At 38.2% G+C, this 15636-nt stretch overlaps 1 protein-coding gene across 2 annotated transcripts in view; it reads left to right on the forward strand.

Moving 5' to 3' along the window:
• Prkg1 (protein kinase cGMP-dependent 1) overlaps window positions 1-15636 on the forward strand; it is a 1051642-nt gene that overhangs the window by 62167 nt on the left and 973839 nt on the right. The window contains exon 1 of one of the 2 annotated variants that reach the window (XM_042689194.1): window positions 13857-14294. The exons of the other annotated variant lie outside the window; for it this stretch is intronic. Coding sequence (XP_042545128.1) covers window positions 13984-14294 — 311 coding nt within the window. The 5' untranslated portion in view covers window positions 13857-13983. Of the gene's footprint in view, window positions 1-13856; window positions 14295-15636 lie in introns of those variants that run through there. 2 annotated transcript variants of the gene reach the window in all.

A 15636-nucleotide genomic window follows, 5' to 3' on the forward strand; every position in this document is an offset into this window, starting at 1 on the left:
TGTGTTTCTTTTTAAATATTATTTTTCCTTCTTTATATCTCTGAGATTTTATATTGTTTTCTTCTCATGGATTTGTCATTTATGTATCTTACACTTTTTCTTCTTTTTTCTTTTCTTGTTATTTATTTATTTAGTTATTATTTTGTGCACTGGTCTGAGGGCTTGAATCAGGGTGTTATTCCTGAACTTTTTTACTCAAGGCTAGTGCTCTACCACTTGAGCACAGTACTTCTGAATTTTTGGTAGTTTATTGGAGATGTGTCCTATCGACTTTCCTGCCTGGACTGGCTTTGAATCATGATCCTAGGATCCTTAGAGTCTGGATTACAAGCATGAGCTACCCAGCCCACTTTCATTTTATTTCTATGTGTGGTTACTCTGGACAGTGTATCATGCAGTACACCCTGAAATTCAATAATGCTTTCTTATTACTCAGATAGTGCAATGAAGAAGATATTCTCAACTCTTGTTGGCCCCTACTCTCTTTTGCACTATTTTTGTGTGAAGTGGTATTGTTCTCTTATGCAGGCATAATTAATATACATTTATAATCATATTCATTATTCCTGTGATGTTTGTGTTTCCCTTAACTCTGTTCTCTCATCTAGACACATTTTCTTCCTGCCTGTCTGAAGAAATCGTTCATTTATTCTTTATTGTGGCTCTATTGGTGAGAGATAATTTAATATTTATTTGCTTTTGTATTCAAAGCATATCCTTACCACATTCAGAGTTCTTGATTGGCAGTTTTATTTTCTATCAATCTTTTGAGGTTACCACTTTATTGCTCTATAGCTTTCATCATTTCATAGAAAAGCAACTATCATTTTATTGCTATGCCATTGAAAGTAAGGGTGTTTTTGTCTACTATAAGGAGTTTTCTCTTTCTCTATTTATAAGCAGCTTTACCATGATATACTTTTATGTGCACACACATCTGTGTTTTGTATTTATTGTGTTAGTGGTTTATGGTTTGCAGTATTTCTTGAAATCTGTGGGTTTGATATTTTTAATCAGTTTTGGGAAATTCATCATGATTATTTCTTCAAATGTTGCTTTAGCCCAATCCTCTTTCCTATTCTAGTGGGACTTTAATTATATATAGATCAGACTTCTTCCCATGACAGCACTTCTAATATCCTTTTATTTTTCTTTCTTCCTTTTTTTCTAAAAGAAAATTTGTAGTCTCTAATACAGTTCTTTTCTTTGGGCTTATCTTATTATTTACCAATTCTATTTTCTGCTATTAAAGGTTACTACTGAGTTATTAAAATTCAGTGACTTATTGCCAGTTCTAAAAATTCAGTTTCAATATCCCTCATCGTTTCCAATTTTCTGTTGAAGTTATTCACATTTTCATATTAATTCCAAAATGTATTTGTTGTTTAAAAAGTCATAACTCTGAGAGAGAGCAAGGGAAGGAATGCCATTATTATAAAAGAAATGTACTCATCACCTGACTTAAATAACTGTAATCCCTCTGTATATCACCTTTATAGCAATCAAAAGAAGAACAAACAAACTACTGTACTACAAATAATAAAATAAATAGCCAGTACTGTTACTTCGAGTATCAGGCTCTACAATAGGCATGCTGCTGTTGTGTGCTTTAAGCTTCCTTTTGCTTTCTTAGATTTAAGTACAGAGTGATATTTTGGTGTAACTAACTTTTTTTGACTGAAATTTGATATTGTGTGCAAAATTAGGAACATGATTTTACACCTTAAATGATGTGATCTTTCCTTAGGAAACGTTATTTTCTTTCTCTTGACAGAAAAGAGTAGTAGGGATAGATCAACTTGGACCATAGATTGAGCAGCTATGAAGCAGAAATCCAGTCTTCTTTGAGGACACGATTGTGGCCAGTTAAAGTTTAGCTTTTAAGGCTTTCAATAGGGTGAGCTTGAATGCCAGGTTTTGTTCCTCTAGCATCATGATACTTTTAGAAACTTTGACAACTTCTTAGCCCCTTAGTTTCTAAGGTATGCCCAAACATTTATAGCTGTAGGAGACTTCTGTAATTGTAACTACCCAAAACACTGAATGTTCAGCTCCTTTTCTAGCTTCCCCTTTCTCTGGAGATCATCCTTTCAATTTCTCACTTGTTTGAGACATTTACAATACATTACATTTTTGAGAGTCCATTTTGTTCTGGTTATTCTTTTTGTTTTGTTTTGTTTTTTGGTTAGTCGTGGGGCTTGAACTCTGGGCCTGGGCTCTGTCCTTCAGCTCTTCAGCTCAAGGCAAGCACTCTACCACTTGAGCTACAGTGCCACTTCTGGTTTTTTGGTGGTTTATTAGAGATAAGAGTTTCAAGAGCTGGCTTTGAACCTCAATCCTCAGATCTCAGTCTCTTGAGTAGCTAGGATTACAGGTGTGAGCCACCGGCGCCCGGGTCTGTTCTGGTTATTCTTGGTAGAAAGGATGTTTAGCTGTAAGTTAACCTTCCACTACTTAATTTTTTATACCAAATTCTCTTGAATAATATTTTAATACAAAAATCAATGTCTATTAAAGTAATAAAATCTGAAAAGGAAAAAGTCCAAGCCACTGATTACTTTTGATTCAAAGTGACATTTAAAATGTTGACAATCATGTGAAGAAATCTAAAACAAATTTTCTGAAACTTCAAAGCATCACTTTTTTGAGATACTTTTTTGAATGTTATCTTGGATTTCTAAATTTAAAAAGTGAACAAACTTCATGTAACCCTAGAAAAACATACCAATTCTTGGCTTGAATGAATTGAGAATTTTCCTTATTAGTATAGCTTTGTAAAAACATTGCTGTTATTGTCAACAAATTAATCAGTAATTCTTGTTTCATTATTTGGCTACTTAAAAATTAGGGTAGTACAACTACCCTTGTGTGTGTGAGAGAGAGTGTGTGCTGGTCCTTGGAGCTGGATGCTGTCCCTGAGCTTTTTTGCTCAAGCCTATTAAGCTAACACTTGAGCCACCTCACTACTTCCAGATTTTTCTGGTGATTAATTGGAGATTAATTGGAAAGTCTCACAGACTTTCCTGTCTGGGCTGGCTTTGGATCATGGTCCTCAGATCTCATCTTCCTGAGAAGCTAGGATTACGGTTGTGAGCTACCAGCACTAGGCAGTACAATTAATTTTATACATGGCAACTATTTATTTGTATTGTTAAAGAAAATTTGGTCATAGATTAGTCCTATTATATTTTTAGTATTGCTTGAGATTATAAGACACTGATTTATGTATTCATAAATGGGGTAAATAGTATAATATCTTGAATAAAATAGACACTGTGTAAACAGTCTTGGGTACATTAAAAAAAACAAAGAAAATTTAACAAGTGTTTTTTTACCTTTATAAGATCTTCCAATGAATGGCAAAATGAAACAAATGTGACTTTCATGTTACTTTTATGATGTGTTGCTCAATATGGAGTTGAAATGTGAACAGTAGAGGGTGCAATTGCACCTTTAGTTCTGTACTTCATCCATTAGAAATTAGTAACTAATGACTGAAGAGAAAAATTTGAGCAGTGTACTATTAGGTGCAGTTGTATCTTATTTATGGAAGTGCATTTAAAAATTTGAATCATGCAAACAAGTAAATAATTTTATAATAACATGAAATGCTTTGCTTCAGCTTATATTTTAAGGAAATAACAAAGTTAAATCTTAGAAACTGCTTTCTACAAGTATTATTTTACCTGAATGGAATCAAGGTTATATTTTTTTCTCTATGACATATATTTACACACACACTTATATTTTTAGAGCATAATTAGTATCAATCATAGCTATTTTTCCTTTTAGGAAAAGCATCTTCCAGAAGTACTTGAGTATATTGATGCAATTCCCATTTTATAGGAGGAGTTAATATAACTAAAAACCACTAGAGCTCAGCAATGCAGTATCAGGAGATTTCCTACATTGGTGGAACATTGTAGAAAAAATTCCTACACTGAATTGTCTGTTAATGCTTACGTTTTGTCGAAGGTAGAGAAGTTTCTCATGATTGCAAGTCAGAAACTCAGGGTCCACTGAGTGCATCAAGCAGCATTATACCCCTGTGGTACAGAGCTTTATTGAGAGTAACTTGGGAGTATGTGTGGGTAAAGCTTTGAGTCTAATTTGACCAAGTTTGGCTCTTTCTCATAGATAAGAGTCTCTTCAAATTTTTATAGGAAAGACTTAAAAAAAGACAAAATTGGTTTCCCCCCCAAACTTATATTCCGTTATAATAAATATAAAGAACTTTAAAAGTCTTCTTGCTTACTTAAAAACAAAATGACAGGCAACATCTCATTGAGAAATATTTCTCCTTTGCATCAACAAACCACACCTTTTTTTATTGTGCAACTGCTTAACACAGTGGTAATACTTTATACTTACTACTAATCTGGAAGGCTAGCACTTCAGTGTTCAGTGGATTGTGCTACTGAGTTCATGATTGTATTTGAAGGGCGTAGGCTGATATCCTGTAGGAAAAAGAAAAAAAGAAATAGAACAAGAGCATGAGAGTGGGAAATGGAGATGAGGAGCTAAGATAGTGAACTGAATGTATTGGTGAGCTAAATTTGTTCCTTGTGCATGAATTTTCTTCAGATGTTCCTTCAGTGTGAACTTCCAGGGCAACTCTCAATGAATTGATCAGTTGAGGCATATGCAATTTATTAGCAATCAGGGAAGTAACTCATTTAGTAAGTACCCCAGTTGGAAGAATCTGCTTTCAAAATAATACTGAATGATGAGTAATTTTCTAAAAGATGAACATATAAAGGATTACTCAGAAAGTTCAATTTCAAGTCAGCTGTCCTGAGGTTAAAATTTGGGGCCTCCTGCTAGCTCTGCAGGTGCTCTATCACTTGAGTCATACCTCCAGTCCAGCTTTTTTCTCCCTGTTTATTTTGCAGATGGAATCTTGAGGAGTTCTCTGACTGGGTTGGTGTCAAATTTTAACCCTCCAGATCTCAGCCTCTTGAGTAGCTAGGATTACGTTACAGGCAATGAGCCACTCTGTGGACTGACTAGTCTTTTGAAGGAGTAACTAGAATAGTGAAAGACACAAGGAAGAAGTTGCAGAATCGCAACTGGTATAGACAATGGCAACAGACCTTGAAGACAATATTTTTAAGCCTAAAAATAACAAAGATCTGATATTATGGTGGTCTAAAAGTACTTCAGAAGAGTTGATTGTCTTGCTGTATTTTGAACACTTGCTTGGTTACCAAGAGGTATTGTTTTCTAGGATTATGAGGTATCAGAAAATAAACAATGTTATGATGAGTCTGAGCAAACAAATACGTTGTTCAAAGAGAGATGTCTCTTCTTTTTTTCTGAATAATAAAAGCATATTTTTAAAAATTAAGCCCCTGATATATTTGATTTATTAGATTCAAAAAGGCTTCCACTGAGCCTTTATTTATTAGATATTATATACCACCAGTTGGATGACAAGAGAAAAAATGTCTTGTTAACCTCTCTTACTTGATCAGAGGGGTAAGGATTATGGATATTAGTAAATAATGGCTGACTTCATCCATTTTATTCTTACCTCTAATTTCTCAGAGCAATTAGCAAATACATAGGGAGGATCTTGGTGTGCTATTTAACTGTATTTCTGAAAGTTATAAATCATGATAAGTACTATTATAAGGAAAGATGTGGGGTGGTTTAGAAGGACTATCAGAGGGAATTTCTAAGGGGAGAAATGAATCATGCAATAGAATAGAATCATGCAATTATTGACTAAAAAGAGGGAGATGGTGATGGAACTGGGATTTGAAGATAGTGAAAGGGGTTAGGAGAAGGGCTTTACAGGCAGGAAGGGAAACACCACTGGAAAAGCCCCAAAATGTTATAATGAAATTTCTTGGAGACTGCAGAAATGAGGATCAGTGTAAGGGTCAGTATAACACAACTATGTACTTAGTGGTTTATTCTCTCTCTCTCTTTCTCTCTCTTTCTTCTTTCTTTCTTTCCTTTCTTTCTTCCTTCCTTCCTTTCTTTCTTTCTTTCTTTCTTTCTTTCTTTCTTTCTTTCTTTCTTTCTTTCTTTCTTTCTTTCTTTCTTTCTTTCTTTCTTTCTTTCTTTCTTTCTTCCTTTCTTTCTTTCTTCCTTTCTTCCTTTCTTCTTTCTTTGTTGATGATCATACTGGGGTTTGAAATCAGGACCCACCTGCTTGCTAGGCAGGAGCTCTACCAATTGAGTCATGTTCCTCAAACTTTTTTTGGATTCAGTTTAGTTTTTGGATGGAATTTCACTTTTGCTCTTTGACCTCAGATTGCAGTTCTCCTACCTATGCCTTCCTCATGCTGGGGGATTATAGGTATAAGACACTAAATCTGGCTTTAAATAACTAATTCTTATTTATTTTTTATTTTATTGTCAAGATGCTGTACAGGGGGGTTACAGTTACGTGAGTAAGGCGATGAGTACAGTTCTTGTGGAGCATTGTTACCTCCTCCCTTGTTGTTCTCCCACTATCCCTTCCTTCCCCACCTCCCCAACTCCTCCCCACCCCCAAAGTTGTAAAGTTTATCTCTAATACACTGTCTTGTGGGTATCATTGTTGCAAAGGGTCATCCTGTGTCCTGGTTTCAGCATTTTGTTATTCCCCTTCCCTCCCCAGAGTAACTAATTCTTAATAATTTACTCTCCTGATTTTGATCCCAGTGTAATTTTCCTTTGAACATATTCACAACCTAGGCAATAGTCCTATAACTCAAGCTAATTTTAAAGAGAGGAAATGTGATTATGGGTTGAACAGCAATGCTAGCCCTTCCTGTTAGCACCAAATTTGTCATGTGTTCGTGGCTTTTTGTCATGTCGTTGGCTGTGGTAACAGACTGTGGTTTTCAGAAAGAGATACTTTTGGTTAGCCATGCTATAGGAGGGGCTAGTATTGGTGTGTGCTCATTTCACACTTTGTTGTGATGTAGAAGACAGGAAGGAATTTCATGAATGAGGAAGATGCTTTAAATAAGGCATCCAATGTACCTGGAAACAATTAAATGTACAGCAGCAATCAAAGTTCCATATGATTTGGGAAGCTACTTAGCCAATTTGAAGAACTCTTAATATACTTTGCTTTCTGTCTCAAATTGAAGTGTGAGTTGGCTTTAGCAATTATTGTTTACTAAGAGATGCAAGGCAGGATTTTCATGGGAAGCAAGCCAGTGTTTGGTGTGCAGTAATGACAGAAAGACCAAATGAAAGGCCAGGAGAATATCAGGATGAGGACAAGAACACATTGATTCTAACCCTGCCACTGTTTTGGGAAAGTTACTTTATGAACTTTGGCCTCTAGGTTTCATCACACTTCAGATTGGGAGAATGAGTTAGTTAATGCCTGTGTTCAATTCTAGATGAAAATTCCGTGATATATATTGCTTTCTATTTTCAGAAGATGAGGAAAGACGGGATGCCAAATCATGGCAATGAATTTGTGTTTGTATGCATGTATGGACTAGAGAATGTTCCATGGGAACACTGAAATAATACAATGCATGTGGACTAGAGGACACTGGAAAGTGAAAAGAAGCAATGTTCATCAAATGCTCTCTGTTCCTCACAGCTGCAGTCACTTGTCACATTTCACAATGAAAAGGGTTTTGAAGATTTCCATGTCATCTTTTGTTTTCTCCTTAATATTGGTAGGCATCAAACATACAACTTTAAGGAAACTAGAAGCTACAATTTTGGCTGTGCTTTGTTTTATGGAACATTTAGATGAATTTTCCATAACTCGCTATGTTAACTGATCTCTGAGTGAAAACATTCTTATATAATGCGATGATTCAGGACAGACACTGGATATTCTGCTCTTAATTCCAAAACTGCATAGCCATCTCTTTTTATATTTACTTGTATGGGCACAGGAATTATGTAACATTAATTCTGTTGCTGTTTGGGACATTTCTTTTTTTTTTTTTTTAAAGAATTGTGTATACATTAGTCTTTTAAGTTTAAATAGGAAGCCACTAATATTTAAAATATTATTTGCTTACTGGCCTAAATGTTTGAGCTTTGAAAAAGATGAATTTCAAAAAGTCCTCTCTTGTCCAGCAAAGAATTATTGAATCATTTCTAAATATATATAGTAGGAACAGTGACTGATAACTTGTAGTTTATTAAAACAACACATTGCAAATATATGCATCTGATGGGTCCTACCTTGGTGCTTCTATCCTGGTTCCAAGGGTGATGATGTTTTCATAAATGGCAGGCAGCATGTTTTGGCCTTGGACTGCTATCCAGTTATTTCCCAAGCCTACTGCTCCATTTGCTTGTGAAAAGAAAGGTGAATTTCTGAAATTCTATTTTATGATGATTGCATAACGGTTACGATATCTCAAGATTTCCTTAGTTAGAAGTTGTTGTTACATACTTGCCCAATGAGTTAATGAGGGAAAGGCATTTTTGTAATTTTGTAAGGTTTTATTTTTTGTCTGCAGCTCTCCTCCTTCCTAAATCCCGGCAGTCCCACAATATATACAAATTTCTCTTTGGCCCATTTCAGCCATTTTACTTACGGATTAAATTCCCTCAAACTCCTGTTTTATTGTAACCGTATTATCAGTTTACACCTTGCTAATTTTGAACTAAAATGTAAAGTTTTGAAGTTAAATTAAGGTTTTCTTTACATTAATTTGATTTATGAAAATGATTAATTTCATGTATTACATGCCACTCAAAAGCAAAGCAACAACAAAAGAACAGTCATTGAGTGTAGAGATACTTTTCTATCAACCACATCAAACCTGTTTTCAAAAGCAAAATTACTGTTGCAAATGCTTTTTTAAAAAATATTTTGTGTGAAATACTGCTGCACTAACTTGGTGAGTGATGTGCATTTAATATACTGGAAGATTCACTGAAATGGAACTGAAGAATGAATTTATTGTTCATAAATGCAGAATATTATGATGTTGCACTGCGATGTTTACTGGATTTACATTGCAGTGAAAAAACTATTTTTGTAAGAAAGCATTTTAAATTATAGTGTATGCATTTCGAATTTTTCCATTCATTAAAAATAACTCAAAATATAACATTTTTTCTTTATAACCTTTTATTTCCTCAGCAATGGAAAAGAGCAGCTTACTAATGAGTACAAAGAACTTTTCATTTTGTTAGATAGTGTGTGGATTTTTGTGAGGACTAGTTTAGGCTAAATTCCAATAATAACTTGCCATCATTTTAAGCAGTTAACTATAAGAATTCATTTCAACTAATATTAGGCATGACACTAATTCAGTATAAATGCTAAGCACATTAGCAATTACAGTACAGGGCACTATTACTTTCCCATTCTCTATAGTAAGGTTTTTTTTTTTGTTATCATTAATTTTTTTCTATGCAAACTTACCATTTAAAGAAACAAAACAGCCCAGTTTTAGAACTTTCACTTTCACTCATTTAACTGTCCACTTCATATGACCAAGTTTACTCCTCAATTCTATCATGATTATATTCATCTGACTGAATCTATCAAAGTTACTATGATAGTTACAGGTGTTTGAATAGCTGTTCTTCTTTCATAGGAAACCAGTCTAAGTTTGTTTTCTTAAAAGAAATGTACCAATGAAAAGAGAATCCTTGTCTAATTTGTCAAGGTGCAATTAAAATTATATTGTCTGACTCATTGCCCTTTCCAGTCCAAAGACATTGAAATAGAAGTCATGATTGCTTTTCTAAAGCATATTCACATAAAAAATGCATATTTTTAATGTGCCTAAAAACTGCCATTATGGTTCTTCCTTAATTCATTATCAGTAACTTTGAAAACAGAAGTGAAATGCATTTATAAAATAGAGGAGCACAGTAAATCTGAACTAAATAGGGTGGCATCTTGGTTTGCCCCAGGATTGAGAATTACTGGACAGTTCCAAGGAAAGTTAATGTTAAAACTGGGTCAACCCCAAGCAAATTGGTTACTCAAAACAGAATGGAATGCTGCTGCAGTCTGTACAGTCTTATTTTTGGAGGGGGTAGTAACTTTAGGAATAATCTTGTTCTTGCTCCACATTTCTCTTTCATTTGCCTTCCCAACCCTAAAGTCAAGGTAGATCGTGTAAAGGACACTGTGTTCTCTCTGGACCTAGAATCAAAACCAGTGGAAACACTAAGAAGTTGTGCTCAAGGCCAGGATGGATGGATAGGATCTGAGCTCCATTCCATTCAGTATGTGATTCAGTGCCTCTATTTTATTAGATCAATTGGATGACAAAACCATTACAATTCTTTTGAAGCTATGTATGTTGGCAAAACATGCAAGCATAATTTATTTAAAAAACTGTCCAGTATTAAAATGGATCTACTTTGTTGAATATCTCAGCAAATGATTGCAAGTTCTTACTAAGGAAGACAAGGTGATGTTTATTCTCAGGCATGATGGTTGGTGCAAATCTGAAGAGTAGATTAGAGTTCAGCACACCACTGCATAGTCTAGCTCTAAATCGAACTTTCCTTCTACTTAAACTATAGAAAAGGGAATTGTGATTTGACTTTGGCATTCCAGAGTATGGATTCAGTTTCTTCAAAATTATATTATTCTAAAAACCAATCTAACATCAAGGTTTTATCCTCGCTGGGAAGTGTCTGTGGGTTGTGGAGAAGGGAAGATCTCTCCATGCCACTCCACCCCACTCCACTCTAAATCCGTGTACAGACTTGTGCTTGGACTCTGTCCTTAACTTATCCAATTAAATTTGCTTTGGGTTACACAGTAAAGACAAGGTATATATTGAGAAGAAATCATAGGAACTTGATGATTTTTTAAATAAAATTTAGTTGTAGCTTTTACCAGGTACTATGCAAAAGGCATTTTAAAAACCATTAGAATCATTCAAATGTTTAAAATGAAATAATCTTGTCCCTTAAAACCTAAAGAGCCAGATAAAGTCATTTACAATATTCTCCTGATGTCAAATGTGGTGTAATTCCAGCATTTCGGAGGCTAAGGGAGAATAATGGAGAACTCATGATCAGTCTGGCCTACATGGCAAGTTCTAAGCCAGCTTGGGCTTTGTAGGGAGGCCCTGTTGTAAAAAGAAATAACAATAAAAATAATGCACAACATTATATTCTGTATCCTGAGTAGCTTTGAATGTGTAAGTCATCTGAAGTAATCCACTCTTTCCTCCGTTTCCTTTCTTTGTGTTTGCCACAAAAGACTCCTTATTTTCTGTATCCTGCAGCACATTTTGTATCATGAAAATTTAATTAAAATTGAAAATAGACCATGGATACAGACTACAGTTTGTGTAGCTCTGATAGTTTAAGAAGTAAACAGTCATTACCCAATTTAGTATGAAAACTAGACCTTGATTATCAAAATTCTTGACTAGTTTTGATGTGTTATGCTTTGGGGAACAAGGGGAAGGAAGCAAAATGCATTAGTTTCTAGTTTTCTTTTCTTTCATATGGATAGACTTTCTAAAAGTGAGAGCTTCTCTGCCTTGTTGTGTTTGGAAATGTTAAGTACCCTCATTGAAGACTTGTATGGACCCCAACAAACCAATCCCTACTTAGCACTTTTCTAATGATGTCCCTTATATATTGTTTCTGACATGGTTTTGGACATAAACTTTTGACCTATGGCTCTCAATAACATGTCTATAATAAATTCATGTAGTGTTAAACATTTTCCCAGGGAAGTGATAAATTCCCAGTGGTTAAATAAGATCAGAATTTGGACTTTTGCCTAGGAGAAGGAAGTGGACACAGAAAAATCTTTTAGAATGTAATCAGTTATACAAGTCACAATACTTCTGGTTTGGTTCACTTTTAATTAAACAATAATTCTGAACTGTTATTTACTGCTGCCTACTTGTAAGCTATGCATTACAAATGAAAATGTCGGGAATTATTCACAGCTACATCTACATCTACATCTTTCTATATATTACATCCTGAAATAAAAGCACTTCTGAAAATGTTTGTGTTGGAAAGCAGACAAATTAAACATCTTATGTCATTGGTTCTAAGGAGAATTAGATCATAATTTCTGTGGAAGAATGTTTAGAATTGCATATCCTTGGCCATTTACACCTTTAATTACATGCAGGTATACTTTAAATAAAAATGCTTGTGATGCTCCCAGTGGTAACTGGCTCCTCTCCCCTCCCCCCGTTTCCCCCCCCCCCTCTTTTAGCCTATGTACAGAAAATTGTATATTTAAAAGAAAAACTATGTGGAAGTTTTGGTTTGTTTGTTTTGAGACATATTTGTGTTGCTGGCTAGCTTTAAATTCCAGTGATGAGATCAGCAATGTCATTCAATCGGAATTAAAGTCCCCCCTCCCTTTTAGTGTTAAGAGATATGGATAGGTATAACAATGAGGATTTTAATATTGACTATCCAAGAGCAGTCCTTGATAGGCTGGTAAAAGAAACTATAAAGTTGAATGAGTAAAGATTTAGTTAAATATAAGGAATGGAGGTTAAATATTAGATAAGTATTGAAAGGGGGGGGGAGTGCTTTTGAACAAGTGTTTCCAGAATGGGAGAATAACCCTTGGACAGAAAGGTCCCTACCTACTTGTCATCATTTACAGTAAATACTGTGGGCGCAGGATGGAGTTATGGCAGTGATTGGTATGGGGTACAATATCCTGCAGCACCTGTCTTTTTAAAAAAATATATCTTCATCTTCAAAGTTGTGTCACAATGTTCTCCTTGCCCATCAAGGGGGACGTTCCTTTCCCAACAGCTTGGTGGTCATCCCAGTAATGGTCATAAAAGTATGGTCTACTTTCTAAACGCCCTTGGCAACACAGAAATTACTTACCCGCTCCCCGCCCCCGGTCCCCCCGCCCCCCTCGCCTTCTCTATCAAACCAATCAAAAGTAAACCAGGCCCATCTGAGGGCAGCTCAGCTGCAGAGGGCTTGGGGTGGGGGGACTTCTAACGGGAGAATCCCAGTCCGTTTGGAATTTTGGCCTTTGCCCTGAGAAGAACTGATTGCTCTGAGTTCAGACTCCTCTGGAAGGGGAGAATGAGCAGAAACTGCAGATTAGCTACACCTGTGGGCTGAGGAAGGCCCATCTCCTCCCCTCTCCCCCCAGAGCACCTCGGATGTCACGGGAAATCCCTCAGGCACGGTCGCTCTCACCTCTGGAAGAGGCAAGTTTCTTTGCAAGCGTTAGCCACCTGTGTGAGGCGCTCCCCGTGGGGAAAGGTGGAGGGGGCGGGGGGAGAAACAAGGGCTCAAATCACATCGCTGGGGAGCTTTCCTCGGTGAGGCGGGTCAAGATACCTCCAAGAGCTCAGAGATTTTAGGATGCAAAGTCGACCCTGCCCTTGCACATCTCCAGGATCCTAATCTAACCTCTTCCAGACCGGTATGCCCTGGAGCCCCCTGACGCCTGTCCAGTTGGCTGGGGGGGTCTTCGCGGTCCTCTGCCTCCCACCTCTCCACCCACCAAGTTGTGCTCCAGCCTTGCTCCGCCTTCGCACCCCCAGCGCGCCCGGAGCTTTATCAGCCTCCCCCCACACACCGCCGGCTTCCTTTGGTTTCCTTTGGCGTCCGGCGTTGGTGATCCTGGCGGAGCAGCCCCTGCCTTGGGAGCACCCCTCTCCGCAGCCCCCCGCATCCCACCCCACTCAAGTCCCCTCCTCCCGGCGGCTGGCTCCCAGACCCCCGCGCCCGCCTCGGGGGCTCTTCTCCCCCGCGCACCGCTGCGCCCACCACGCTCCAGGTTAGATCCCGGGGTGTTTTCTTTCTTTATTTTTGGACCTGCTGTTTTGCTCCGATCCCCCCCACATTTCAGCCTGTCGCCAAAGCCCCGAGAAGTGGAATCTGCACATTGAAACTCTCGGTGGCTGGAGCGGGGGAACTGGGCATGCTCAGAAGCCAGGGTGGCTGGCTTTGGTCTCAAGTAGGAAGCTTTTGCACTCGGGAGGCAGCGGCGGCGACTTTGGGGAAAGTTGATCGGAGAGGGGAGGAAGCCCCAAGACGCGGAGCAGCGGCAGGAAGGAGCCCCCGGCAGCCGGGAGGAGCATGGGCACCCTGCGAGATTTACAGTACGCGCTCCAGGAGAAGATCGAGGAGCTGAGGCAGAGGGATGCCCTCATCGATGAGCTGGAGCTGGAGTTGGATCAGAAGGACGAACTGATCCAGAAGCTGCAGAACGAGCTGGATAAGTACCGCTCGGTGATCCGACCCGCCACCCAGCAGGCACAGAAGCAGAGCGCCAGCACCTTGCAAGGCGAGCCGCGCACCAAGCGCCAGGCGATCTCCGCCGAGCCCACCGCCTTCGACATCCAGGATCTCAGCCATGTGACCCTGCCTTTCTACCCCAAGAGCCCACAGTAAGCGAGGGGGTTACACGCCCGGGGTGGCCCTGGCCCCTTGGCGGTGGGATGCTGCCGCGGGTCTCTGTATTGTCTGTCGGCCCCCGCCCCTCCGGGCTTGCGGTGTCTGTTGTCATCCTCAGAAATGTTTCATTTTCATGAGCACTTCTTGCCGGGTTGTGCCAGACTCACTGCACATAACGTTGCCTTCGTCTCTTTGTCAAATGCCAAGGTATTTTGTTTTTAATATACACACGCATTCATATATACCACCCTGATACAAGACATAGTGTTGGGAACGCGCCCCAGGTGTGTGTGAGTGACTGTGAACAGAAGAATTAAAAAAAAAAAAATCCCCAAAGCCCTGACAAACCTGGCCAAATCCTGAAGGCAGGCTCTTCTGACTTGAAATGAAATGCGTCTGATATCACCCCCTTATACTTTCTGTTCTTTTGTGGCTCCAACATGCTGGAGCTTCACGCTGTTTCCCTTCAAACCTGATGTTCTGTCATCATCAAAGTGTAAAAGAGAGAGAGAGAGAGTAAATATGCATTTAGAAAGGGGAAAAATTTTTGATTTCCTGAATTGGATGACATTTACAATCCCATAAATGGAAGCCTAGTCTGCTGCTTTTCAAAAGATGTTTCTTAATAACATCTGAGGGAGAATGTTACTTATTTTCCTGAAGGAATTTTTCTATGATCCCTTAATGAACAGCCCTTGTCCCTTCAGAGAGCTTGCATTATTTCCAGGGTCAAACACAGATAAGTACACTTGGATTTGTTGACAGTGTGGACACATCTTTCGCCTTACTCCTGACTTCCGAGGCAAACACTCTGGTATTCTTCTGGCATTTTAGAGACTAGTGTAGTTCTGATGTCAGGGGATGGAAAAATTGAATGAAACTTGTTACACAACACTCAACTCAGAGTCCATATGGAAAGGAATCAACAGGACATGAGGGCAACCGAGGATGAGCCAGACTACCGGTATGAGCCGTATGTTTAATTAATAGGCAGTGACATGATTAATAAATCAAAGGATTTCGAGACTCTACTACATGACACTAGTTGGATGACACGTGTTATATAATAACAGAAGGTCCCTTAGAAACAAGCCTTCCCTTCCTAAATATTGGCAATTCCTAAAAGGAGCAAATTTGCATGAGGGGTCAGACATAGGTACTAGTGGTGGTTTACACAAGTTAACAACTGTACGGGTGTATATGGGTTCCCGGGGAGCTTACATTGTACCTACGTTAGTTCCTTGGCAGGGTTAGCTGTCAGAGGAGTTTGTATTCAGTGGAGTGGAGAGGAGACAATAGGGATGGACATTTCTGAGATTCTGACCTTAGCAAGTT

This window comes from Dipodomys spectabilis, unplaced genomic scaffold (genome assembly GCF_019054845.1).
Source record: "Dipodomys spectabilis isolate Male_0828 unplaced genomic scaffold, ASM1905484v1 ptg000125l, whole genome shotgun sequence".
NCBI classification, from domain to species: Eukaryota; Metazoa; Chordata; class Mammalia; order Rodentia; family Heteromyidae; genus Dipodomys; species Dipodomys spectabilis.